The sequence below is a fragment of the Perna viridis genome, chromosome 6, assembly GCF_037379345.1.
Source record: "Perna viridis isolate PV_CMFRI_1.1 ecotype Kerala chromosome 6, ASM3737934v1, whole genome shotgun sequence".
Lineage (NCBI taxonomy): Eukaryota > Metazoa > Mollusca > Bivalvia > Mytilida > Mytilidae > Perna > Perna viridis.
In genome coordinates, this window is record NC_142450.1 from 37520903 (window position 1) to 37548759 (window position 27857).

Here is a 27857-nt window from a genome sequence, read left to right on the forward strand (position 1 = left end):
CAGGGGTGACCACCCTTATGTTCGAGAATCTTGGTTGTTTATTTAAAAATAAACAAACAATCTGAGGAGCTGATGTTGGTTCTGATCACAATTTGAATAACGAATACAGGGTTAAAACTGCACAATCCATGGGAGGCTACATTAACATCTGTAAGGTATGCGAAAATTATTGGTACAGTACCAGAAATGAAAAAAGGACATTTTCATCATTTTTTTCCCACTGTATAATTAAGTGGCATAGTAGTTCCTTAAAAATATACACTACCTGAACGAACATTTATCTTTACATAATCGTACAATCGCCAAATTGTTCTAGCGGTTCTATAGAATCAACAACACATTACTTAATTGCTTTTGTAACAAGTCCTTTGAACTACGAAACGAGACAGTCAATTTTTGAAATTCCTTTTCCAGTGACAATTGACACAAAATTATCATTATTTGGTTCGCCGTTCTCAAATGAGGAAAACAGAAACATTTTTTGATTGTTCAAAAATATTTTGAAAATTAAATGCTTTTATTTTTAATTCTTAATGCATATTCTTCACTTTTCCTAATTGAATTGTTATGTACGATGTAGTGGTTATAATTTATATGCGTTATACATATTTATATTGTTTTACTATTGTCGTACTCATAGAATATGGTTTTGAAAAGACGATTGAAAAGTATTCCTTCTTCAATAGTTTTCAATAGTGTCAAGAACAAAAGAAATATTCCCGCTCAAAACCAATGACCCATAAACTGACCTATAGATATAGACTAATCCTTATATAGTGATATATAGAAAATACTAGAGACAGAGAATAAGTAAACATTGATTGTTTTACTGATTTTTATTAGAGAAAACAGTTAAATAATTAATAAAGATATAAAACAGTTATGAGTATATAAAACACAATAAACTATCAACATTTCACTCTGCCACATAAATGGGAACTCTTTTTTTCTAGTGTATATTTGGTTTTTCTTCATTTTCTTTCCTCAGGCACACCTGACTATTCAACGTAATCATTAGAGATGTAAATGTGGATGAAAAATATTACCAAATCCTAGTCATTTTCAAATATTAATGTAATGTTTGTAAAATATGTTTAAACTAAAACTGACGAAATAATCATTAAAATACATTTCACAATTCGTTTAGTTCTCACTTCTCGCGTCTTTAGTTAAGTCGTTAGATTTGGATTATCTCCCTTGCAACACAAATTATGACCTTTGAGTTTGTAATCCTTCTGATGATTTAGCCCATGTATATTGTATTATAAATAGTTTGAAAATGATATTATACATTGTTGCACCGCTCTCTGTGATAATAATTGTAAAATGGATGTCAACAAAAGACTCTAAACCAATAAATGGAATTTATAATCAGAAAAATAAGTGGTACTTGGTAAAATACTGCTTTCTCAGATTGATGCTCTATTTGAGAAAAAGACAGAACAAAAACGCAAAAACTACCAGTGGCAATAATGCAGGATATGGAATGAGATCTAGAAATACACAAGAAGATATGGATAAAGCACAGGAATTACCTGCTGATAAACCACGTGTAAGTATCATCATTGCACTATTATATAGTCTGATAGTGATATATGGTGTATTAAAGATGGATTCAAGCCCCCCCACCTCTCTTATGCTAAAAAAGTGGTAAAATTATATTGAAATGTGTGGAAATAATTGCATGGTGTCCCCTTTCAGCCAATTGGAGGGGCTATTTTTTACTTTGTCACTGTGTATACTTATATGTATTTACATATATACCTATAGCTAATTTCCTTTGACACAGCAATTATGAATGACATTTTAATTTAACTTCATTCTGGTGCATGTGCATGGTTTTTTATTTTGATTATCTATTAAAAAATGTATTCCTATATGCAACACAATGTAAAAATATGCGTTGGTTCAATAGACATTACATGTTTATATCAAACATGTTATCACAGGAAGTCATTTAGTTTAAGTACCATTCTGTGTAAGAATCAGGCAATGAGTGGCACATCATTTCCCCCAATTTAGTCATTTTTGTCTAAAATATATTCAGTACATCTAGAAAACAACCAAAAAGCTATTTAAGTTTATCCTGAAGCATCTGTGACATAGATATTTTTGACTGCTTCTATAGGAAAGGGTGCGGGAAATTTTACCGCCATTTTTCCATATTGCATTTCAACTGAATTTGACTTATCAATATCTTAAGAAGGCAAACTTTACAAACACTTTGATGGTTATTTCTGGTAGTTATCAGGTATAGTTAATTGGTTAATACAATAAAATCTCTGCATTTTTTTCCTTCATGTGCCACACCTTATATATATATACATTTTGCCCAATTCTTAGATGGAGAAGTACTTAATTGAATAGTGTTAATTATAATAAACTGTTTTGAATGAGACATACAATTAGAAAACTAATATGATGTTAAGATTATTAAATTTTAGATGACTCTTCATTTAGATGGTTAAGTAGTTAAGTTGCACAAATCACTGGATTAAAATTTTACTGTGTTCCTTTTAAAACTTTGGTTAAATAATACAATCTGTGGTACATTTCTATATCTTACTCTGGTATACATACAGAATACAAGTAGTTTTGAAGTAGAGATTGAAAACTTCACATTTAGCCAGAAAGTGATACATTACAATGTAATTGTGGTCAGCTGTCAGATATTATAATTTTTTTTGAAGGAGGGAATGTCACAGTCAATATGATATAATGTTGTCATATATGCTAAGATCTACAACCTTACCAGATCAAGAAAATTACTTGATCAGTTTGCAATAGTCCTTTTTCTTATTTATAGAATGGAAGCCATTTTAGCAAGTTTTTTTAAAGGGACATAACCCACCAACTCCTGACAACCTGGTTGACCCTCTCAATAGGGAAAGGGAATAAGGGTTACAACAAAATTACCAAACACTAAGCTGATTAATAATCAAGTCAAGTCCAAAATATTGTCATAATGTATAAATCAGCGGACACATCAGCACAAAGAACAATTTACAAAAAAAGAATCATTACTCATTATTTTAGAAGAAACTGCATTTTTCAACCAAGGACTGATATCTAAAAAGAATTTGGTAAGAGACCTTTTAAGACACATTTCCTCATACCCCAGATACCCTTACGGATGCAATGACAACATCAGAAGTATAGGAAACCTTTCAAGCCAATATAACAATAGCATAAATGTGATGAATTTGACAAAAATCCGAGACGGAAAGGAGTCATGGCCATCTCCACTATACATCACCTAAGTTACATGATGTCTCCATAGATGGTCTCCTTCCTTTCATACAAAAACCCCTTGGACTTCATCACATTAGAACCAAACTTTATTCTATACCTCTTACTCTACTACACTCCCTTTACAAAACAAGTCTTGACACTTGTTTCGGACCCCACCCCATCATTATACAGACTTGTTGCCATCATTTTGGATATTGGTTTCCACAGACTCTTTAAACCAGTTTGTGTGAAAAGTCAAGATGAAGAAAAGCGATCATTTCTTCCACTAGCTTTTGTCAACAAAGGTATAGATGCAATTAATTTGGCTAATATGCTCCATCACAAAAACGTTACCAACAAAATTTCCCGGATTTCAAAGACAAATCCATTCTAATTATTTCATTTTCCTATACTTCACCCATTGCATCCAAAATTTTCAAATATAAAAGGCTATTGCAGAACCTTGAGATTGAAGACTTCAAGGCTAAACCACCTGACTGTTCTTGCAAAAACTCTCCATTCAAATATGGTCCTTCTGGTCACGTCGTTATGGGAGATTTAACCATTTTCGAAAACGAATCTCTGCGTAATATCCTTTCTAAAGGTCCCAAGTACTGTGAACAACACTCCATAAATTGGAATTATAACTTTAAAGTTCTTATGGACGCCATGGGGGACTATGCAAGAAAATGGATTAAACGAGAACAAGAAGTCATTGATTCTCTGTCAGAGTGTTTGAAGGCCGTGAGGTCTTTAATTTTGAAACGAATGAAAGCTTAAAGTAGGTCATTGAGTGCCAAGGTTACATCAGTTTTCAAAGACCCCGATGTAGCAAAAACATTGTATACTATATATGACAAATATGTTGTCGTACCAGCAGACAAAGCCCAAAACAACATTGTTTTTGTCTGCAAAACATTTACATCCAATGTTTATTATCAGAGGTAGATGTAGAAAATAATAGCTGTGTTAAGACCTATACTGCTACCACACTCTCCAAAGATGAGATTGTGGAAAACCATAAGTCTGTTCTATCCTCTTTTGGTCTCTCTACCAAGGACGATATTTGTGATTTACCATCCTTGTACTGGATTCCTAAACTTCACAAGAATCCATACAAACAACGTTTCATAGCTGGATCTGCAAAATGTACCACCAAACTTCTTTCAAAACTTTTAACTTCTATACTTACAACTGTCAAAGAGGGTCTGCAGTCCTACCACAACACTTGTTACTCCTTTAGTGGTATTAATTCAATGTGGATCCTGAAAAATTTCGTAAGATCTTTTGGAGACAATCAGTTTAAGATTATTATCTGAATAAAAAAGCATTAAAACCTATGATTTTTCAACACTGTATACTTCTATTCCCCATACTCAGTTAAAATCCCGACTTAAAAACATTATACATTGTTGTTTTTCAAAAAAAGATGGTACACCTAGATACAAATATATAGTTCTTGGTAGAGATTCCTCATACTTTGTTAGAAATAATTCCAAATCATCTTCCAAATATACAGAGGAAGATGTTTACAAAATGCTGGAATTTTTAATCGACAACATATTTGTCCAGTGTGGTGGATGTGTTTTTCAACAAACGGTCGGCATTCCAGTGGGAACAAATTGTGCTCCTGTACTTGCTGACATATTCCTTCACTCTTACGAGGCTGACTTTATAGCTGATCTGATCCAAAAGAAAGTATATAGTTTAGCTAGATCCCTTATCTCAGTTTCTGTTATATAGATGACGTATTATCTTTAAACAATCCTAATTTCGGGGATTTGATACATCACATCTATCCCAAAGAACTTGAGATAAAGGATACTACAGATACTGTGATTTCAGCCTCATGTCTTGACCTACACTTAGAAATCGATGGTAAAGAAAAACTATTGACCAAACTTTACGACAAACGTGATGACTTTTCATTCAGATTTGTCAACTTTCCTTTCATCTGTGGCAACATCCCTTCAGTATCTGCGTATGGAGTGTTCATATCACAACTCATACATTATGCCAGAGCTTGCCGAAACTACGCAGACTTTTTTGTATTACGCTAGACTTCTAACAAATAGGCCTCTGGAACAGGGTTATATTGCTACAAGATTGAAGTCATTACTACAGAAGTTTTATGGTCGTCATCATGAACTCGTCGATCATTATGGTGTATCCATCTGCACCATGAAAACTGATTTATTCAAAGTCATAGTTTTCCTCTCCTCGTTTGTCTACCCCGGACTTGACATTTTATGAGCAACTTGGCGGGTGTTTCTAGAAAAGCAGAGGACGCTTACCCTACCGGTGCACCTGGTCCATGCTCCCAGTTTTTAGTGGAGTCAGAGTTGCTCATTTGCTTTTGTTACTTTGTATGTATGATTTTAATTACTTTATGTTCTTTGTTGTGCATGTCTGTTTTTAATGTCTGGTCTTTGTTCCTGGATTACATTCTTTTGATTACTGCTATAACTTTTGTTCCCTTGATTACTCTTTCAGGAGTCTGTTAAGCAGATATTTAAGGAAAATTTGTGATATTAAGTTAAAGTTGTCTCTTTTATCTTAAATCTTAGTGCTGAGACGACCACTGTTGTCAAATAGGAGATGTACTCAGGTCCAAAAGGATGCAGAACAAACTGTTTCTGTAGTCTCTTTTATATTAAGCTCTGGTGGATGGTCACCATTTACCAAAAAAAGGGTTGTTGATTGATAACACATCATCAATGTATATATATATACACAGTTAAAGGATTTAGCATCTTTTAAATTTTTATTCTTAACGAGATTCTGAAGAAATTGAGTTTGGTATGAATATGAAAACAAATTAGTTACAGTAATAAAACATTTTTCTTGAAAACTTTAACAATTTTCACTTTAGTAAGTACCTTAATGGTTTGAAATTTCAGTTATTTAAAAGTATCCAAGTACTTACTATGGCTCTAATAAATTGAATACTTGAATTTGAAGTCCACTGCTGTCCATTGCTCCAGTTTGACGGCAAACCAGTCTGTTGGATGACAAATGTGTAGAAAGTTATACTACCCTCAACCAAAATTATAATTTCTCCACTCTTCACAGTGAAGTCACTCATGCCCTCTACTGTGACTCTAATTACTTTTCAATATTTTTTTCTGTCCAAGAAATGTTATTATACTGCTAGAACCATTGAATATACCTTGGTATAAAGACAGGAGAAGTTAATTACAGACAACTATTGAAATGGTGACTCCACTGTGGAGAGTGGAGACACTGTGATTCCACTCAAAATATCTCCTCTGTGGAAAGTGGAGAAATTAAAATTTATGTTGACAGTAGTATACTCCCTCCTTTGCTTAAAATCTTAATGTACATGAATTACTATAATTATGAGGTAACTGCATTGGGAGGTTGTCCAACTTACAGATTAACATGGTGCAAGTCTTCTCGAAGCCAGAGATATTCTCAATGTAAGCTTACTCACAGTATTTTAGTTTTTGTTTATTTTTCTTCAGAGGTCTTGAATTCTGAAATCATACCTGTAAGAGTGATTAAGTTAACTTTTGCTTAGACATACATTTTGTATATACTAAGTTTCAAAATCTGATCTATTTGTAATCTAAACAAAAATGCCTCTACAGACTTAAACAGAATGTGTTTGTAAAAGCCCCATCTATATGGTCATGTCCATGAAATAAGGACGGATAGAGTGAATCAGAAACTTATTCAGATGCAGCATCAAAAGTTCTAAATTTAGTTTTAAGTTGCACAATAATTCTACTCTTTGTATGAGTTATGGCTCATTATCTTTCTATAGTTCAAATTTCGTAGGTAGGGCCATCATAAAAAAAAAATCCCAGATTCTCATCCAGCATTTTTCAAATTAGGGGTGGGCAGGCAAATTTTGTAACTCTTTATTAATAAATGCTGTCAACCCGAAAGAAACTGAACTAAATTGGGAAATAATCAAAATATAATTTTTTGGGGAGAGTGAAAATAATGGGTCAGGAGGGAATGAGAATCTAGGATATTTTTATATTTTTTTTGCCTGAAGTAAATTCACAGGTACTCTGAAAGTACTATTGTTTCTCGGGTACCAATTTCTTGGTTTTCGTGGGTAGGTCAAACCATGAAATTTGGTTTCCAATGAAAAGGAGGTTTCCATTGATGTGTATACTGAAAACCTCAAATCCATGCATTCAAAAATTCAAGAACTTGTGTTTCTACCGTAATCCATGAAAATTGGTATCCACAAATTAAAGTACTTCCACATAACTTGTTCGTTTGATGTCAAAGTTGACAATTGTGCAGAATCATAGCTTCATTTTTTACATTTTTATCAAAATTCAACTGTTACGACTTTAAGAAATAATTATTCTTTAATATGAAATGAAAAACATAATACCCAGGTTAAGGCTGTTTGGGTCTCTTGTTTGGTTAATTTACGAATTTTTAAATCTGCTACTTCTTCAATAAATGGATAGTGTTTTGAAAGCTATTAAAAATGCTAACAACTGCATAGAGGATACAGGAATGGGAGCTACTTGTAGATTAGAATTTTTGAACACTATGATGATTTTCATTTTAGTATATGTTTATATTTTTCAGGCTGTAGATGCAGTGTATTTTAATGGTGGTAACAAAGATGGACAATACTTAGTGGCAGCCACGGCAAGGAGACAGAATAATATAGTACAGACTATACTGTACCTAAGGGTATGTTATATAATAAAGGAGTAATCAGTGGAACGAAGTGATTCAAGCGGAAATCAAAATAATATATTGCATGGATAATGACTGGACATGTGTCACCAAGATCCAGTTGAGCATGAGGTTAGGGGAATTAACTCTGTATGCTTGGCTCTAGTGACTCGGGGTATGTGTGTAGGTTAAGACTCTTTTACTGATCTGTCGCAAAGTAACTACAAATAAAGTTTCAACAATTTAATAATAACAATAGTAAAACGTAACCAAAATATAAAATGCACTATTAAGATTGTCACAGTTTCTGGTTCTATTATGTTAATTTTCAAATTTAAGAATGTCCAAATTCACTAAATCCAAATCTGAATGAATTTTGATAAAATCCAGAAGGTTAAGTTTTGATCCAGCGAGTACTGGAATCTGTTCCATGAAAGTCAGATGAATCAGAAACGTTTGTGGATAGCTGGTTATAGATGATTCTGAGTGACTGAAACTAGACGACTCTGTAGGTTCTACTGTATTCCTTCTGTGTTGTTGTTCTAAAGTTAACTTAATTGTCTCTCTTACTCACTGTTACTGTTTCTTACTCTATTTACTCTACTCTTGCTCTATTCTTGTTTAATTTCTTCAGTCTATTTATGGTCCAAAACTGACAATTGCTCAAGACTGGTATGTATTTGAGCAATATTAACATTTGTTTGAAGTATGCCAAAATCTAATAATTAAATGAAAGATGAAAAACATTTGTCACACTAATTAAGCAATTGAACAATAATAATTAAAGAAGAGTAACCTGAAGACATCTGTGACATTTGACATATTAATCTCAGGTCTAATTCCTTAATTGCTTACAAAATAATATAGACAAGAAGAATGAAAAAATAACTCATAAAATTTCTACAAAAATGTTAAAATTTTGTGCAATGAGTTTTGCACCTATGACACATGCACAACAAAGAACTTGAAATAACCAAAATAACACATACAAAGGAACAAGTTTACCGGTAAATGAACAAACTGGGCTCCATTAAAAACTGGGAGCATTGACCAGGTGCACCTGTAGGGTAAGCATCCTGTGCATTTCTAGAAACACCCACTGAGTAGCTCATAAAATGTCACGTCCGGAGTAGACAAAAGAGGAAAGGAAAACTATGACACGTTGAACAAATCAGTTTTCATGGCGCAGATGGATACACCGTAATAATCCACAAGTTTTTGATGATGACCATAAAACATAATCCTGTTCCAGAAAGTCTAGCAATATATACTCCATCTTTCAGTGATAGCATATACAATGATGTTCCAGGAATAAAGTTGGTCTTTCTTTGATTAAATGACCATTGCATGATGAACATTGTTAGATACATAGCAGTGTATTGATGTGATTTATAGTTATTTTTTTTTCATATTGTATTTTTACATTGGTTAGTAATGTAATTCATTTGGTTATTAGATCTAATATTGATCTAACATATTTTGCGATTGTTTACAGGTTCCTGAGATAGGTCTATTTGAAATGCCTTCCATGCCTGATACCAAACTACAGGGTACAGAGGAGGGGGCATTTGCTGCTGGGGGGTTGAAGATATCTGTGGTAGAACCAATGAAGAAATGGAAGCTGTCATACAATGGTAAAATGAGGTACTGATTGTATACTTTTGATCAGCTTATATTTTCTCAATCTGAGTTGTCTATCTTTACTAGGTAAAAGATAATTTTTCAGTATATGTAATACAGTTTATTCGGAGGCTAACATTCAGTTTTTGAAATTTGTTTATGCTATTAGAAAATCACAAAACTTTGTCCATGTATTGAAACGATGCCTTTGCTTGCAAAATTTAAATTCAGATTAAAATCAAATCCTCAATTTTATTGAACAGGTATTTAATGTATCTCCAGCCAAAAATGATAGATATACTGAGTGTATATTCCAGGTTTTGTGGTATTTAAGACTCATCTTTTTTAGATTATGTTGCTTTTTTCTTGCACGAAATGATTGTTGACTTGTTTTGTAGGAAATATTATTCAAGCCATTAATATTGACTTAATAAGCCAATTTGTTCAACATTGTATTTTTTATATTTTGCCTATTAAGGATGGAGCTATTTGTACTGAAACAACATTTAACTTGATTGGTAATGCACTGTTATGTTCTTAATTCCCAATGAATGGGAATAGGCAAGAAATGATGTGTGTCCAAACTATCACATCCTTACTGCATATGTCACTTGGGACCGAAAGATTTTGAACCATTCATGTTTTGACAGAGGATCTACATGTATGTAGGACATTGTTGATGCTCAGTTCATATTAGCTATACTCGTTACAATGAACTGACTATACAATTGTACACGTTTATATGTTTTATTTTACTCATGCTATACATTTATTGATATTCATTTACTTCTTTTCAGAAATAGAGCTACTGATGATCTTGAAGATGTAACCTTTGACCTTGACTGGGAAGCTTTTACAAAGTATTTTGATTTTGACACAGATCTCCATCCTAATGCTATGGCAGATGCTATTGCAAGAGAGAAATGGTCGAGAAAATATTTTGATGTGCTTAAAAGGTGTTTTTATTGATTTATTTGGTTTTCTTACAAAATTTATGATGATAGTATTCTTCTTTTAGAATTAGTCCATGGGCTGGGAGGGTCCACCTTGCACCCCCACTCATCAACTTCATGGTGATTTTTAGATACCTTTATACCTCCCATTACCGAATCAATTTGTCACCAAAGAATATTCTTGGATTCTTTGTCAATACAAGCCTATATTTGTACCCCACTGGGTCAAAAAGCCAAGATTTTTGTGACTCAATTGTTTGACCGTCTAAGTCTTCCTGGGATAGCATGTGTGAACAAACTAAACATATTTAGGTATTATCATGTAGCCCAATGTCTCAGCTTTCCAATGATACCAAAACAGTTGCGGTAACACTTAGAGTTTAGGGGTAAAATGAAAATAATGTACCCCAACCCCACCAAAAAATGGCTTAAATTGGCATATTTTTCAATGTCAAAACCCCTGGAGTATTTATGCATCAGTAAAAAATGGCTTATTTGGTATTTTCTGTTTATTCATATTGCAGAATCAGTTTCCCCTGTGAAATCTGTAGATACCTTTGAAAATGTGAAATGGCAAGAAAACTCCTGCAGAAATTTAATCACCACCCAGTGATTAAAAAGTCACATGCATTTTTAATCACTGGCTTAAAATGGGAGGAACTGAGATCCATTAGCATGTGATGTGTTACATAGAGATTATTATATGATATAGGTCAATGGGTTGGATCAAATTTTTCATTCACAATTTATTATCCTTATAATTCCCCCAATAGGAATGAGTTGACAGATTTTTTTTTATCATGCCATAAAGCTGTGTAACAACAAGATGCATCTTTTAATGTAGTTCAATTTTTAGAAAGAAGGAGAAAGAAGATGTGTGTTGGAAGCCATGGGATTTATAGGCTTCCTAGCTAATGTTCTTTGTTTTGTATAATACATTTCAAGTGGATTTTTAAGCCTTCTTTTCTTTTAGTGTACATCAGACCCACTATGAACAATTTGGAATTATATCTGGCACAGTGAAGATTTCAGGACAGGAGATATTTTTGAAAGTCGAAGGTGTTCGTGATCATTCATATGGTGCGATGTGGTATTTACAAAAAGTTAATAAAAAAACAGTCTTTATAAAAATCAGACAGTAGTTGATTCATGCATGTCAAAACCCACCAAACTCACTTTTATTTTTTTATTCAGAAACACTTACAGACCACATAACCAGTCTCTGTTTGTTTCCATTGTTACGCTTTTGAGATAAAAATTATACAGGTTGCATATGAAATTAGTTATGGAGGTGGGGCACTTCATATATTTATGGTGATAGAAAGTGCTGCATGAATGGGTACCATGTTCCAGCTTGCAAATATGTGAATAGGTAGGAAAAAGGAGCATGGTAATACGATAAGTCAATGAAGTTTTTATTATGAATTATATGGCAAGTCAAATATATTCTTGTTCTTCTGTTATTTTCATATTTGTAGCATAAATGCATGATAAATATTGTTATAATATGTCCTAGTGTATCATATTCAAGGGAACACTCCTTTTATATCTGATAAAACTTATGAAAAGGTATACATTTTTTCAAAAAAGGAAAAAAAATATGAATAAGATGGGGTTACAGAATCCCAGGGGCATCCTCTATTGAAGAAGTAAGAGGTGAATGTTGTATGATTTTCTCAAAAATATAGATTTTATTACAGGAAGGACTATTGTTAAGTCAGTTTATAAAGTACATAAAGACAAAAACAGCATTTGTTTTGTAAATTTTCTGCACCAAAAATCCCCTCGTCCAATGGCAGTGTCTGAATTTAATATGCATTGGTACTTAAGAGTAATCAAGGGAACCAAGGTTATAGTGGTAATTAAAAGAATGTAATCCAGGGACAAAGACCAGACATGGAAAACAGACATTCACAACAAAGAACATAAAGTAACTAAAATCATACATACAAAGTAACAAAAGTAAATGAGCAACTCGGACTCCACTAAAAACTGGGAGCATGGACCAGGTGCACCGGTAGGGTAAGCGTCCTCTGTTTTTCTAGAAACACCCGCCGAGTTGCTCATAAAAAGTCAAGTCTGGGGTAGACAGACGAGGAAAGGAAAACTATGACCCGTTGAATACATCAGTTTTCATGGTGCTGATGGATACACCATAACGATCCATGAGTTCATGATGACGACCATAAAACTTATGTAGTGATGACTTCAATCTTGTAGCAACATAACCCTGTTCCAGAAGCCTATTTGTTAGAGTTCTAGTGCGATACAAAAGTCTGCGTAGTTTCGGCAAGCTCTGGCATAACGTATGAGTTGTGATGTGAACACTCCATACGCAGGAGCCGAAGGGATGTTGCCACAGATGAAAGGATAGTTAACAATTCTGAATGAAAAGTCGTAATGTTTGTTGTAGTTTGGTCAATAGTTTTCGTTTACCATCAATTTCTAAGTGTAGGTCAAGATATGAGGCTGACTTCACAGTGTCTGTAGTATCCTTTATCTCAAGTTCTTTTGGGTAGATTCGATGTATCAAATCCCCGAAATTAGGATTGTTTAAAGATAATACATCATCTATATAACAGAAACTGAGATAAGGGATCTAGCTAAACTATATACTTTCTTTTGGATCAGATCAGCTATAAAGTCAGCCTCGTAAGAGTGAAGGAATATGTCAGCAAGTACAGGAGCACAATTTGTTCCCACTGGAATGCCGACCGTTTGTTGAAAAACACATCCACCACACTGGACAAATATGTTGTCGATTAAAAATTCCAGCATTTTGTAAACATCTTCCTCTGTATATTTGGAAGATGATTTGGAATTATTTCTTACAAAGTATGAGGAATCTCTACCAAGAACTATATATTTGTATCTAGGTGTACCATCTTTTTTTGAAAAAACAACGATGTATAATGTTTTTAAGTCGGGATTTTAACTGAGTATGGGGAATAGAAGTATACAGTGTTGAAAAATCATAGGTTTTAATGCTATTATTTTCAGATTATAGTCTTGAACTGATTGTTTCCAAAATATCTTTCGAATTTTTCAGGATCCACATTGAATTGCTATGTGTAATTTTGACAATTTTGAATCATCCCCACCTATGTAAATATTGACCAAAAATATAGTCATGTTACTTTGGACAGTCTTATTGATGGGTGAAACTTGAACAAAATCATGGGACTGTGGAAGTGAACTTAGCAAACTTGTTCATATGAAAATTAAGTGCACTTTTTCTAGCTGTAATACACAGTAGTATTAAGATCTCTTTCATGCTGTAGTGATTAGCTTAAATATCACCATATAGAACTGAACTACCTCTCAACTGGTCATGTTTGGTTGAAGTACCAGTAAGTACAATATATTCAGTTTACAGGGGTTCATGATGGTTTGAAACTGATATGAAGGGCCTTCTGAAGATGACTGGTTTTAAAGACAAATTTCCAGTTAATTCTAAGTTCGGGTTAGAGATGGTCCAATAAGACAACTTAGACTGCTTGTTCATTCAGACCTTTACAGTAGTTTATCATATAATGCTAAGTAAGGACCTGTCTTCATTACATACATCAACACAATTCTCAATAAAAATGCCCCTACTCATAGAGTGGGAGCTATACCGCAATTACCTTGTCTTTACACACTATCATGTTGCAAAGGTTCCATTTGATGGCATTGCTTAATACTTTCATAGGATTCTTGTGTTTCCCTTAATGAAAAGGAGCCCTGAATTTCTCAGAAAGGTTTTTCATACTAGGTGATATTCAGATAAGAAAGATGTTCAAACATCATAGGTTAAGTATAATAAATCTCAAGTACTGGGTATATTTCTTTTCAGGAAACATTCGAGATTGGACATACTTTCACAGATATTCTTTACAGTACTGTACATTAGAAGATAAAACAGCTATATGTGTTGGTTGTATATGTATGCCAATGACAATGTCAAGGTAACTGACTTTTTTTTATCTTGGACTCAAAGGTCAAGGTTGGTGACAAAAAGGAACATAACAGCCATAGGTGTTAGTTTTATCTATATGCAAATGACATAGTTAAGGTAACTGACCTTTTTACCTTGGGGTCATTGGTTAAGGTTTGGAAAAAAAGGTAGTACATAACAGACATCATATTCGTTGTATCTTTATGCCAATAACAATGTCATAGTAACTGACATTGTTATTTTTTGTTCATAAGTCAAAGTTAAGGTTGGTAAAAAAAGGAACATAATTAACGTAATATTGGCTGGTCTCATCTGTGTGCTTATGACAATGTCTTATGGCCAGAATATGAAAAATGGAAAAAAAGGCAATCTACATACACAGTGCAGTGAACAGAATGAAATATGATTACATACAAAAGACTGAGGAAAACAAGACCACACACAAAACACTAAAGCAGTAGAACTACCACATAATAAACAGAACAAAAAACCCATTGGTGAACACAGGTGGTCTGGGAGGATGAGACATTCTTGAGTTCTTACAAGACAACTACTGTGATGCCCATTGATGGTCTGTTCAATGAAGAAGAATATGACATATGGAAGATGTCATTTGTCATATTATATGCATAATATAATTATGTTTTTCTTAATTTTCCAATTTATTATTAGAACAATTGGTATGAAATTCATAAAGGTGTTATTGTAAATTTCATTTATAAAAAAATTAAATTTGATAAAAATCATTAAGTTGAATGTTTTTATAAGAGTATAAGGCTAAAGATAGATTTTTTTGGCACCATTTGGATGTTATATTAGTTTGAATGAGACTAGACTACTTTATTTTTGCAGGTTGTTAGTAGGCTATATACTTCATCCTAATGGAGAAATGGACAATGTTTCTTGGTCAGATTTTGAATTTTTTAACCATGGTGAAGATGGAAACCCACCGAAAGAAATGGTCCTAAAATTTTCAGCAGGTATGATAAAAGAGTTTCAATGTATGAATAATTAGAAGCTGCACTGACCCTCAAATTCATGGATTTTTTTTTAATTGACTGTTTACAAATACAGTAGTTCAATATTGTATTAGAATACATTGATATTATTGAGGTCATTTAAAACATTAATAAGTTACAGACATTTTCCTTTGCTATGGCAATAAATTCATTTGACTAATTAATTTTCCATATATGTAGAACCTGAAAAGACAGCACAAAATGTTGCATTTATTTTTTCATCGACAAAAAATGGAGAAATTAGTAAAAAGGTCAAGATTAAGTTAAAAAATTACATAAACATGTCTATTTTTATATTCTATTAAGGATACAGTCCTGTTGATATACATAATTATGTTAATTTCTTTCAGGTGGTAAAACATATATTATGACTATATCTGCGGTAGAGGCACCAGTATTTTATATAGGAGAAGGCAGAGATGCCAAGATACACGAGAGATTGTCTAAGTTTATTGTAAATGGTGTGCCAGGATGGGGAATCAGTGAATGGGATTACAGGTATATAAATTATTCTAAATGGAGTGCCAGGGTAATGGAACATAAGGATTGGGCATTAGTGAATGGGATAACACGTGTCAGAATTGGGCTTTAGGGAATGGGATAACACATGTCAGAATTGGGCATTAGGGAATGGGATAACACATGCTTAAATTGGGCATCAGTGTATTGGGTAACACATGTGCTTGAAATGGGCATCAATGAATGGGATATCACATATGTCAGAATTGGGCCTCAGTGAATAGAATAACACAGAGATGTGCCTGAATTGGGTATCAATGAATGGGATATCACATATGTCAGAATTAGGCATCATTGAATGGGATATCACATATATGTCAAAATTGGACATCGGTGAATGGGATAACACGTCAGAATTGGGCTTTAGGGAATGGGATGACACGTGTCAGAATTGGGCATTAGGGAATGGGATAACACATGCTTAAATTGGGCATAAGTGTGTTGGGTAACACATGTGCTTGAAATGGGTATCAATGAATGGGATATCACATATGTCAGAATTAGGCATCATTGAATGGGATATCACATATATGTCAAATTGGACATCGGTGAATGGGATAACACATGTCAGTATTGGGGAATGAACAACACATGTGTCAAAATTTGGCATAAGTGAATAGGAAAACACATGTGTAAGAATTTGGCATTAGTGAATGAATGACACATATGTTTCAGAATTGGGCATAAGTGAATTGGATAACTCATGAGCTTAAATTGGGCATCAGTGTATTGGGTGTCAGTGTGATTGAATTGGGCTTCAATGAATAGAATAACACAGAGATGTGTCAGAACTGGGCATCAGTGAATGGGAAATCACCTATATGTCAGAATTGGGCATCAGTGAGTGGGATATTACATGCATCAGAATTTGGCATTAGTGAATAGAATAACACAGCGATGTGCCTGAATTGGGCTTCAATGAATGGGATATCTCATATGCTAGAATTGGGCAAAAGTGAATGGGATATCACATATTTCAGAATTGAGCATCAGTGAATAGAATAACACAAAGATGTGTCAGAATTGGACATCAATGAATGGGATATTACCTAAATATCAGAATTGGGCATCAGTGAATGTTACATCACATACATGTCAGAATTGGGTGTCAGTGAATGGAATGTCACATTTATGTCTGGGAAGGGACATCAGTGAATGGGATAACACTTATGTGCCAACATTTATTTCTATTTCAAGTCTATCATAAACATTGACAATCACCAATCAGATGGTACATGTACCTTATATAATATATGGAAGTCCTCATAACGGTGATATACACAAATTTAAGCTTTAATATTAGACACAATGAGAGCTTGACTTCAGTCTGACAGGAAATTACATCCAGTCAAACTTTCTAGGATTTATTGATTCATCAAAATGAAAGAATAGTCTAGAATAGGAAAAGCAAACTGAATGTAGAGTATGCTAGTTTTGTATTTGAATATATGGAATGACTCAATCCATATAAATGTTGTCCCAAGTCTTTGCTTAAAACTTTGTCATCTTAAGATTAAAGCTTCCTCATTTTAAGAATTATGCATTATTTTTTATCTTGAAACATTAAGATATACTCAGAAAGCAGTATAATTCAATAAATAATCAAGAAAATTCATTTTTTTTGCATTATATTATAAATACATGTGAATCTGCAATGTGATATTGTTTTATATTTTTTTTATGTTTCAGGAACAAAGATAGTTGAATATGATGAGTACACTTGACTTACTGTGATACACCATTTTGATATGTACACATGTATTTTATATATAATGAAAATGATTTTTTAATGTTTTTTATTGTTTCTTTGAGTTGAAATAGAAACCATTAGTCCATCTGTCTGTGAGTTTGTAACACTTAATGGTTACATTTTGTATGTTTTTTAATCTGTAAGCCTATTGTTTTGATCACATGGCACTTTTTATGGTGTCATTCCCAAGCATCATAATTAAAATTTATATACTTGTATCTATATTTGGAGATTTCTTACTCTCATGTAATACTTTGTCTTTTTCAAAATGTATTGAATTCTACTTCAAACTATTATTGGAGGGACATTTTGGATGCAGCATGATAAACCTAACATTTATTAATAGTAAAAAACTATGGGCCATTCTGCAATGTGTTTAGGGATGGTTTAAATATGTCACAGTGGATTAGTTATATGGAAATGACTACTTATACATCTATCACTAAGCCTTGATAGCTACTTAGCATATTTTTTATTAGAATTTTCAGGTTTTTTTTTTTCAAAACTGAACCCCCCCATAATAACACAAATATATTCAAACAAGGGAGTTTTATTTTATCTTCTACTGCGAAAAAAAAAACATATTCATATTGGTTAAAGAAGTACACTTCATAATAAGCTTTATTTAATCTAAAATTTGTATGAACACCCAAAACATGTAATGAAATCTAATCAATCTTTAAAATAAATCGATTTGTTCAAATGTTTAACAACTAAAAGATGTATACAATTGTACTTATTTTTATCATGGAAGGTTTATCACAGCCCTTCACTATCAATGCATTTGTTTTAGGAATTCTTATTTCATATAAACACAAATAATTTGTAAAATACAAGTTCTAAAATAAAATAAAAACCAACATAAAATAACCCCAAAAAAACAAACAAAAACAAACAAACGAACCAAAAACTTGGATAACAGTTGTAATTGTACAACCAAGATGTTATATACACCATCAACTAAAACGGAAACAAATATACATCATAACAAAATGAAAAACAAAACGAAGAAAAAATAAAACTAAAATACAACAATGCTGGAAACAATAAACTAAAAAAAAAATAAAAGCAAACTTGATATCCCATTCACCATGTGATAACATGTACATTTTGACCTCCAAATTAATAGGATCAAAATATGAAATAGAATATGTAATGAAAGTTCTGTGAAAATTTTATAAAATTCCATTAATTGATTTAGGAAAAGTAACAGACAAGAGATGTGTATCGGAAGGAAGTACGGACATCCCTGAATTCACATCCTCACTTAATTTTAAAGTATAAAGTCGGGGATATTTTGAATGAGGTAAACAAACACGAAAGAGGTGTTCATGTTGGTATATAAAACACAGCAAATTTTTCTTAGACTTTTTTATTTCAATATGTATGTTCTAACCTTTTATAATCAACATTTCTTTTGTCATGGAATTTAAAGAACATTTTCGCACGACGATAAGTTTGGATAGTTCACGTCTTTTATGTATGCCAATCAATAGTCTGTCATCTTGAACTGAGTTTTATCGGTATATCTGAAATTACAGATGAATAATATCGATGAAAAAAAAAAAAAACTAAATCCGACGATTGATAAAACATAACATTTTTTTTTTCACAAGATGTTTGAATTGATATGTGAAAATTAGTTTTAAAGATATGAATACTGCAATTAATGATAAGGATGAGTATATGACTGTCTAAAGTGGTAAATTTATTTTTGATAAAAAATTATAAATTTTCCGGTAAAAATAAATCGTAGCACGTCATGTCACAGTTGAAGAAAACAGGAGTCATTTCTCGAAGTTACCTTTTCCTATAAATATAAACGATTCCTATAAAAATAATTAGGACAAACATCACTGCAGCAATAGAAATTCCTGAAATACTTCCTGTTGACAATTTCCTTAGCATCTGTGGAGGACGTTGAACTGAAAGAGATGAGTAAAACTTAAAAGTAAAAAGTTTGCCAGGAAGGCATGATCTGTTTATCATCAATAGAATTGAACGGATTAATAAATATTCGGGTTTGATTTGTAGATGTAATTTCGATTGTCTTGACCATGTAGAGTTAATGAAAATTTACAGATGAACCAGTAGCTACTTTCAGTGTATTTTGTTGACCATTTGTTCATTTAAAATGATAAAGCTTGAAATCTATTGTCTCTTCCATTTACCTTCACAATATAATCCCAACCATCCGTCCATACAACCGTAAGAACAGACACCATCCATTCTACAGTCCGAGTCTAGACATGTCCTATTACACGACTGTAAACATTGATCACCGTGATATGTTTTCAGACATGACCGACATTCACCTGACGATGGATCACAAGCTTGCTTACTGTTATTGTTCAATGCACATTTACCACATGTTTGTTCGCATCGATCACCAAAATGACCATAGTTACAATTATTTATACACGCGCCAGTGAATTTCTCACATAGATATCCAATACTACAATCATTTTTGCACCCTGAACTACAGTTATATTCACAATTAAAACCATACTTTCCTTGAAAACAAGTATTTGTAGTAAAATTACACTGAGTTAGCTTATTACAGATGTTTAATTTATCTAAACATTTTCCAGTAATCGGATGGCAAATATTACAGTTATCAGAACATGTTGAATTGCAATATAAACCAAAAAATCCCTGAACACATCCTGATCGACATGAACCATCCTGATTACATTCTTGTCCCATACAGTTTTTACAAGATGACCAACACTGTGGACCAAAATATCCATGCTGACATCCGTCTGAAATAATAAACCAATATTCAAGACTTACACATCGGCACTGAAGAATGTCTAATTTAAAAGATGAAATCATATATGATAAATGGTAAAACATAAGACATAAAAATAATTAAAACAAAACAAAACCAAACAAAAAAAAAATAAAATAAAAAACAAAACAAAACAAAACAAACAGACAAGCAAACAAAAGAATATGATAAAAGCAACAAAAATATCAAAATAAAATTACCATTTTTAATATTGTAGAACTGTAATATATCTCATTCATAACTTTTTAGCTCACCTGGCGTCCATCCGTCCGTCATAGTCGTCGTCCGTTAACAATTTTTCAAAAATCTTCTCTGAAACTACTGAGCGGAAATTATATGAAACTTTGCACAGATGTTCCTAAGGGTATCTTGCACAAAATTTGTGTTTTGAATGTTGATCCGTCCAAAAGCATGGCCGCCGTTACTAGAATATGAGGGTCAGACAATAGTTTTTCGCATATATCTCCAAAACAGTTAGGTTTAGCCTAATAAATTCTGACAAAGGTAAAAGGGTTCAGCATGAGATCTACCTTTGGTCAGATTTTTGTTTAATCTGTTGAGCCATGTTGGAGTTATTGCTCTTTTTCCAGGATGTTTTTTCGCTACTTTTCATATTAGGTTTAGACAAATTCTGACACAGGTAAAGGAGTTCAGCATGATGAGATCTACCAAGTTTTCTTTTTAATCTGTCAAGCTATGTTGGAGTTATTGCCCTTTTTGACGTTTTTTCCTATTTTTAATGTTATTTCTTTAAAAAAATCTTTTCCTCTTACACTACTTTACCTATTAGAACCAAACTTAGTATGAATGTTTCTTGGAGTATCCTATATATAGAACTGATGTGGCAATTTTTTATCGCCAGGAACATGGCCACCATTTCTAAAATTACAACATAGGGGTCAGACAGTAGTCTTTCGCATATATCCCCCAAACCGTTAGGTTTAACAAAAGTATGACACAAGTTAAAGTGTTCAACATGTTGAGGTCTATCTGTGGTCAATTTTTCTTTTAATATGTTAAGCTATGTTGGAGTTATTGCCTCTTTCCGACGTTTTTTTTTGCTCTTTTGAATGTTCTGTCTTTCAAAAATCTGCTCTGACACTACTTGACCAATTCAAACCAAAACTGGTATGAATGTTCCTTGGAGTATCATGCATAGAACTGACGTGGGGAGTTTTGATCCGTCGAAAAAAATGGCCGCCATTACTAAAATAAAATATAGGAGTCAGGCTGTAGTTTTTCGTATATATTTCCAAAACCGTTAGGTGAAACAAAACTCAGACATGGGTAAAAGTGTTCAGTATGATGAGATCTATCTGGACAAATGTTTGTTTTACTCTGTTTACCCGTTTAGTTATTGCCTTTTCTCGACGTATTTTGGCTATTTGTTATGTTATTTCTTTCAAAAATCTTCTCCTTTGACACTACTAGACCTATTGAAACCAAACTTTGTATGAATGTTCCTTGGGGTATCCTGATTAGAACTGATGTGGAGATTTTCGATCCGACAGCGGCACATGGCCACTGTTACAAAATAGAACATAGGGGTCAGGCAGTAGTTTTTCGCATATATCTCCAAAACTGTAAGGTTTAGGTAAATTCTGTCATTACCGAAATGAGCCTTATTATATGGCCTAGAAAATTCTTCAAGGGATCAAAGTTACCAAACGACTCCTTATTGCCCTTGGAAGGAAAAAAATGACGTTTTTTTCAGACAATATCTTGAAAATTAGTATAGATAGAAAGAAACTTTCAATTAAAAAAATAATCCCTATAATAAATCCTACCAAAGTCTTACTGAGTCAAAATTGTTGGATAACTCTTTGTTTAATTTATTACCATTGAAAGGCAAAATTTAACCAGGTGAACGATTCAGGCTCCTTTGACCCTTTTGTCAACAAAATAATAATAAAAAAAGACAAGATAAAAATTCCAATAATAATGACTTACCATCACAAGTTCCCGTAGTGCGGTTACAAATGCCGTTTGCACAATTACTGCAACTAATATAACACGATTTTCCCCAATGGCCTGGTACACACTCTAAACAAGTTCCTGAAAACTGATCACAGGTCTGATTCACACATTTGTCAGGACAGATAAATTCACATTTTCTGCCAGTATATCCGGTTTGACAGCCATGAATACACGTACCGTTTACAGGATCACAGGCCTGGTCAATGCATCCCGAGTTGCACTTTCGATCGCATGTTCCGTAACTGTAAGGATTCATGTACCAACCAGTTTTACAACCGCTCAGACATACCCCATTTGAGCCATTACATTTGTTGTTAAAGCAGGTGTCGCAAAGTCTACAAGTTGACGCATGGCAAGATCTGTAGTATCCATCACTACAAGTCGAACACGTACCAGATTCAAAGTTGTTGTAGTTATCTTTAAAAGTATAGCACTGTGTACAATGTGGATTCATTAAAGAACACCCATATTTACAAGTAGAAAAATACCAATCCTTTTTGCAACCTAACGGACATTCTCCTGTAGTTGAGTTACAAATTGTGCCATTTCCAGCACAGTAATCGCTGCATTTTTCTAGACACTTATCACCATAATATCCTGGCTCACAACCCTCCAGACATGTTCCGTTTGTATTGTCACAGTTTATGACCCCCCCTTTACAGTGGTCACTACACTTGCAACAGCCGCCATATCTGGTATACCATCCCTGTTCTTTACACTGAACACATTCACCATCTTTTTTCTTACATTGGTTTAAATCACACCTGCACATTACATCACTTCCAAAGGAGTTAGGTGTACATCCAGTGCATGTTTCACCGTCCCTAGAACACGAAGTACAGTTTTTTGGACAAGGCTTATCACAAAATCGTCCAGAATATCCAATAGAACATTCATTACATGTAGTATTATCAATACATGAGTCACAGTTATCAAAACACTTGCCTTCACAAGTTGCTCCATACCACCCCTTCGCACAAGAACAAGAACCATCAAACATTGAGCAAATAGAATTTTTGCAGTTAACTGGACACTTTTTATCACACCTTTCTCCATACCAGCCAGCTGAACATTGAAAACAGCTGTCATTCCTTGAACAAGAATCGCAATTTTTCATACAATCTATCTTACAGTCCATGCCTCCGTATCCAGATTTACAAGCCCAGCAGCCCCCGTTAGATTGTTGACATTGATCCTTGCACCTGTCGCTGCAGTTTCTGTTACAATTTCTACCCCAGAAATCATCTTTACAACCAAAGTCACAAGTTCCAGTTTCTTGTCCGCATGCTGTTCTGCAATTTTGGGGACATTTCTTATCACATTTCTCAGAATAAAAACCACGCTTGCACCCAAAACAATGGCCGGATTGATTACAATGTGAATTCTGACATGTCAAGGGACATGAAAATGAACAGTTCAAACCATAAAAAGTGTCTTTGCAAAATGAACAGTGTCCTGTTGTCTTGTTGCACTGGCTGTAACAGTTTCGGGGACACCTAGAATTGCATTCGTTCCCATAGAAACCATATTCACATGTACCAATACATTGTCCTGTCGCGTTGTCGCAGTCTTCCTTACAGTTAAGACAGTCTAAAGAAAAAAAATCTTTTCAACGTAAAAATATAGTGATTTTTTTGCTCTTGCCCTATACATATAGTAGGAACAAAAGAAAGACGTATTAAGTATTGTTATACTAGTATATGATTTCACAGCAGAAATGAAATTTATGCGGACGAAAATACTCAACTACCTAAAAGATAAGCAATGATGTCTTTCTCGGTAACGGATTAATGACACAGAGAAAAAAAACTGGAAGTAAATAACAGTAGACACTGCAGCATCTTGCAATTTTAATGACAACTTAAAACAACAGTAATAAGATAACGAAACTAGGTATTGAATGTTTCATTTTGGTTTTGATGAGAAGGCTAATGACATTGATATTTAAGGGGTACATTTTTATCTCGTATGAAGCTGGAACTATGACGCTACGGCGGTAAACACGGTATAGATCTGCAACATAACATGGAGCATTAATATATAATTATGCACATTATATGCGAATATAAAGTACTGAACTAATCTTACCAAACAGATACAAGACGTACGGATTTTAAGCCTTAAATCTGCTATTTTTAGGCAGAGGAATTATTAAAGTACTGTACGAATTTTACAGAAATTGACAATTCATTGTGAGAAACAATTTGTAATAAACAATCGGTTGACATAAAAGCAAGATGTACTAAAATATAACGAGTGTAACTGTTCTTTAATACTGACAAAAATATGGAGGACGAAGACCTTAAAACGGTTATCTATACGAATGTAATCTTAAAACCGATGGAGTTCTGATTTCAATCTGGGACAACCCGGCAGAGAAGTTGTTCCTGTTTAAGTATACTGGCTCATAGGACCTCCTCCCCGTCATAAAATAATGCAGAAACTCCTCTGGACTTTCAATCACTTCTCAATAGGTTTTATTTTTGTTTAATACCACAACGCATGTATACCACTAAAAGTATCAAAATGACAGCTTGAATAATTGTAAGTACTGTTACCGAACGAATTATTAAAGAGGGATATCCAAAAATTATGAAAGGTATCTGAACAGAGAGAATTTAGTGTTGAAGTAATGTGCATGCAATGACTAAATGGAATAACTAGAAGGTCTAATGTAATCAGAATTGTCCTATATTTAACGTTAAAGGGTATATTGTGGTTTTGTCATACCTTAATCAAAAACTCTCTTTATGAATTAATGTTAACTATGTAACTACTAATTACAAATATTTATCTTAATTACGTTGTTAATCATGTCATTTTTAATTATTTTCTGTGTTAAGTTCTCCTATCCGTTTAACAAGTCAAGAGAGATTGCAGTAAAAACATGTTTGTACCGAATCATAAAAGTCCTCAAACGTTTGAATTTCTTTTTTTCGGCGAAAATTTTTATTCTAGTTGTAGTGGATATGTTGTTATATCATAAAGATAAACAGTTAAGCTTGAATGATTTTGCTATCAGCAAAGGAATTTTAGTATGTAATAATACATCTAACCATGATCGAACCCGGACATCAACTTATAAGGTTAACAAATATCAGGTGTAATATACTCAATGTGCACGGTTAAATACTTATATAAGGTGTAATATGCTCAATATTTACGGTTAAATACCACATACAACTACGACAGCTTGATCTAAAAATAATCTCACCTTTAGTATCCACTACACAAAAAACTGAGAAGAATCCCAACAGTACGGGAACCCATAAAACAAATGCCAGGGAAGATGGAAATGTCTTCATCGTCAAACAGAAACCAAATACTTCCTATCTTTATAATTTGTTGTATATAGACTCCGGTGTTTGTGAGTCAAACCCAATTTGTTATCTTTGTATGGTATTTTGACACAGATTACATATAAACGTGAATAAATTTACGGTTTTAAATTTATTTAATATTTTGAATTACAAAGTACTATTATGTATTGGGTTTTTCCAAAAGAAGATCTAAAACCACACATCGTCTCGAATCGATGCAATGATGAGTACATATGTTTAAAATTCGAACATTACGTCCTTTCAAAAAGAAAAAAAAAAAACAAAAACAAAAACAAACAAATTTTAAAGAACAGTAGTACTTACTACGATAATAATCAAACCCAATACTCTATTGTTTCCCCTTTGACCTATATGTACAGTTCTTATTTTCAATTGAAAGATAAGAAATAGTAATCAAAGGAACCACGATTCTTACGGAAATAAAAGGATGTAACCCAGGGACAAAGGCCAGACATGGAAAACAGACAAACAAACACAACAAAGAACATAAAGTAACTAAAATCATACATACAAAGTAACAAAAACAAAAGACCAACTTTGACTCCACTAAAAACTGAAATAATAATCAAAGGAACCAAGGTTATAGCGGAAGTCAAAAGAATGGGGTCAAAGATCAGACGGGGAAAACAGACACACACAAAACAATGGAAATAAAATAACCAAAATAACACGTATAAAGCAACAAAAGCAAATGAGCAACGCGGACTCCACTAAAAACTGGGAGAAAATAAATGAAAATACATGAACTTATTTCTCAAGTTCTCGTAGTTGCAACACTGTATTTCATCATCTTCAATAAAAAAAGCTATCGTTTTACCCTTTTTGGAAAGTTGAATTGTTTTTGCACCTATAATATCATATTTAAAGGGATCAATATATATTTGATTTGACATGAAATACATATTTGTGTAGCATGGTAAAAACATCGAATATGTCATATCGTTTTAGAGAGGAATAAGGTGTCATGTTATTAAATTTGCAAAAATGATTTCTCAGAAAAGATTTCGATAGACAAAAGATAGAAAAAAAAACTGTACGAAAGGAGAAAAAATGATATAAAGCAGTATTTTAAATGATACAAGATGGAAACGAGGAATGAAACATGAATCCAAGTTTAAATCAATAGAAATCATGCATGTTACATTTTGTTTTAGTTAATTATCCGTCATGTCAAAAGACAAATTGACTTTTTGATTTTAAGTTTGTATTTTTTTAATTAGACACAATACAATGGTCTTCGTGTTTTTGATTTTTCAAGTATGCGCTTTTATCATGACCTAGTTACATAAAAAAATCGTGCGACACCATGTCATGGAGTTAATAAAGTTTATATCTCACAGACGAGAGAAGATATATCAAGTTAGATATGACTGTTTTTTTCAAAAACGGTCGGCACTCCTTTGGAAACACATTGGGCTCCACAACTTGCTGACCTTGCGCTCCCATGAGGTTGACTTTTCTATTCTTCCGATTTCCGTTAGAAACTTGGTTCTTGATTACTCTCATAGCTGATCTGATAAAAACGGAACATCGTTTAGCCAGACCCTTTTAACTCATCTTAGTTTCCGCTAATGGATGACGTGTGTCTTTAAACAATCCTAGTTTCGAGTATTTTATACATCGCATCCACCCCCAAAGAACTTGAGGTAATGGACACTACAGACATTATGAAGTCGGCCTCATTAATTGACCTACACATAGAGATCAATGATAAAGAGAACTCATCACAAAACTATACGACAAACGCACTGACTTCTTATTTCGTATTTTTAGTCATCTTTACTTAAATCTGTGGGAATATCCCTTCATCACCTGTGCATGTAGTTTTCATATAAAAAATCAAACGTTATACAAAGCTTGCGGTAACTACGCGGACTTGGTGTACCGTGCTCGACTTCTTACAATGGGCTTCTGAAAGAGATTATGTTGTTAAAAGGTTAAAGTCACTACAGAAGTCATTATGAACTCGTGAATCGTTACGGTGCATCCATCTGCACCACGAAACCGCTTTGTTCTGCGTGTCATAGTTTTTCTTTCCTCTTCCGTTT

The 27857-nt window shown here is 33.2% G+C and overlaps 2 protein-coding genes across 4 annotated transcripts; one reads left to right on the plus strand and one right to left on the minus strand.

Annotated features, from left to right (window-relative positions):
* The first annotated feature begins 9 nt into the window (after nucleotides 1-9).
* On the plus strand, nucleotides 10-17744 carry LOC148614809 (uncharacterized). Of its 2 annotated transcripts, none has more exons than XM_088589219.1 (10): nucleotides 10-155; nucleotides 1414-1552; nucleotides 7810-7917; nucleotides 9398-9546; nucleotides 10320-10478; nucleotides 11449-11555; nucleotides 14311-14422; nucleotides 15265-15392; nucleotides 15782-15929; nucleotides 17640-17744. In XM_088589219.1, exons 2-10 carry the CDS (start codon nucleotides 1418-1420, stop codon nucleotides 17653-17655), a joined length of 1062 nt encoding a protein of 353 aa, XP_088445345.1. In that variant the 5' UTR covers nucleotides 10-155; nucleotides 1414-1417; the 3' UTR covers nucleotides 17656-17744. The 2 variants fall into 2 exon arrangements, with proteins under 2 accessions (XP_088445345.1, XP_088445344.1); XM_088589218.1 differs by having other exon boundaries at nucleotides 36-155; nucleotides 989-1552.
* Nucleotides 17745-19056: 1312 nt separating this feature from the next.
* LOC148614810 (uncharacterized) lies at nucleotides 19057-25889 on the minus strand. Of its 2 annotated transcripts, XM_088589208.1 has the most exons (5): nucleotides 25683-25884; nucleotides 22442-24058; nucleotides 19872-20462; nucleotides 19505-19625; nucleotides 19057-19229 (listed from the first exon to the last, which is right to left on the minus strand). In XM_088589208.1, the coding sequence occupies exons 1-5, from the start codon at nucleotides 25771-25773 to the stop codon at nucleotides 19190-19192; spliced, it is 2460 nt and encodes an 819-aa protein (XP_088445334.1). In that variant the 5' UTR covers nucleotides 25774-25884; the 3' UTR covers nucleotides 19057-19189. The 2 variants fall into 2 exon arrangements, with proteins under 2 accessions (XP_088445334.1, XP_088445335.1); XM_088589209.1 differs by lacking the exon at nucleotides 19505-19625 and having other exon boundaries at nucleotides 25683-25889.
* Between the last annotated feature and the right edge of the window lie 1968 nt (nucleotides 25890-27857).

Bases quoted from the DNA above. Each gene is read 5' to 3' on its own strand.
- LOC148614810 (XM_088589208.1), bottom strand. From the start codon at position 25,773: ATGAAGACATTTCCATCTTCCCTGGCATTTGTTTTATGGGTTCCCGTA. The intron at 20,463-22,441 runs GTAAGTCATTAT...TTATTATTTCAG, and splicing joins CACTACGGGAACTTGTGATG to ACGGATGTCAGCATGGATAT. The intron at 19,230-19,504 runs GTAACTTCGAGA...CTGTAATTTCAG, and splicing joins GTTTATATTTATAGGAAAAG to ATATACCGATAAAACTCAGT.
- LOC148614809 (XM_088589218.1), top strand. From the start codon at position 1,280: ATGATATTATACATTGTTGCACCGCTCTCTGTGATAATAATTGTAAAA. The intron at 11,556-14,310 runs GTGCGATGTGGT...ATTTCTTTTCAG, and splicing joins TGTTCGTGATCATTCATATG to GAAACATTCGAGATTGGACA. The intron at 15,393-15,781 runs GTATGATAAAAG...AATTTCTTTCAG, and splicing joins GGTCCTAAAATTTTCAGCAG to GTGGTAAAACATATATTATG.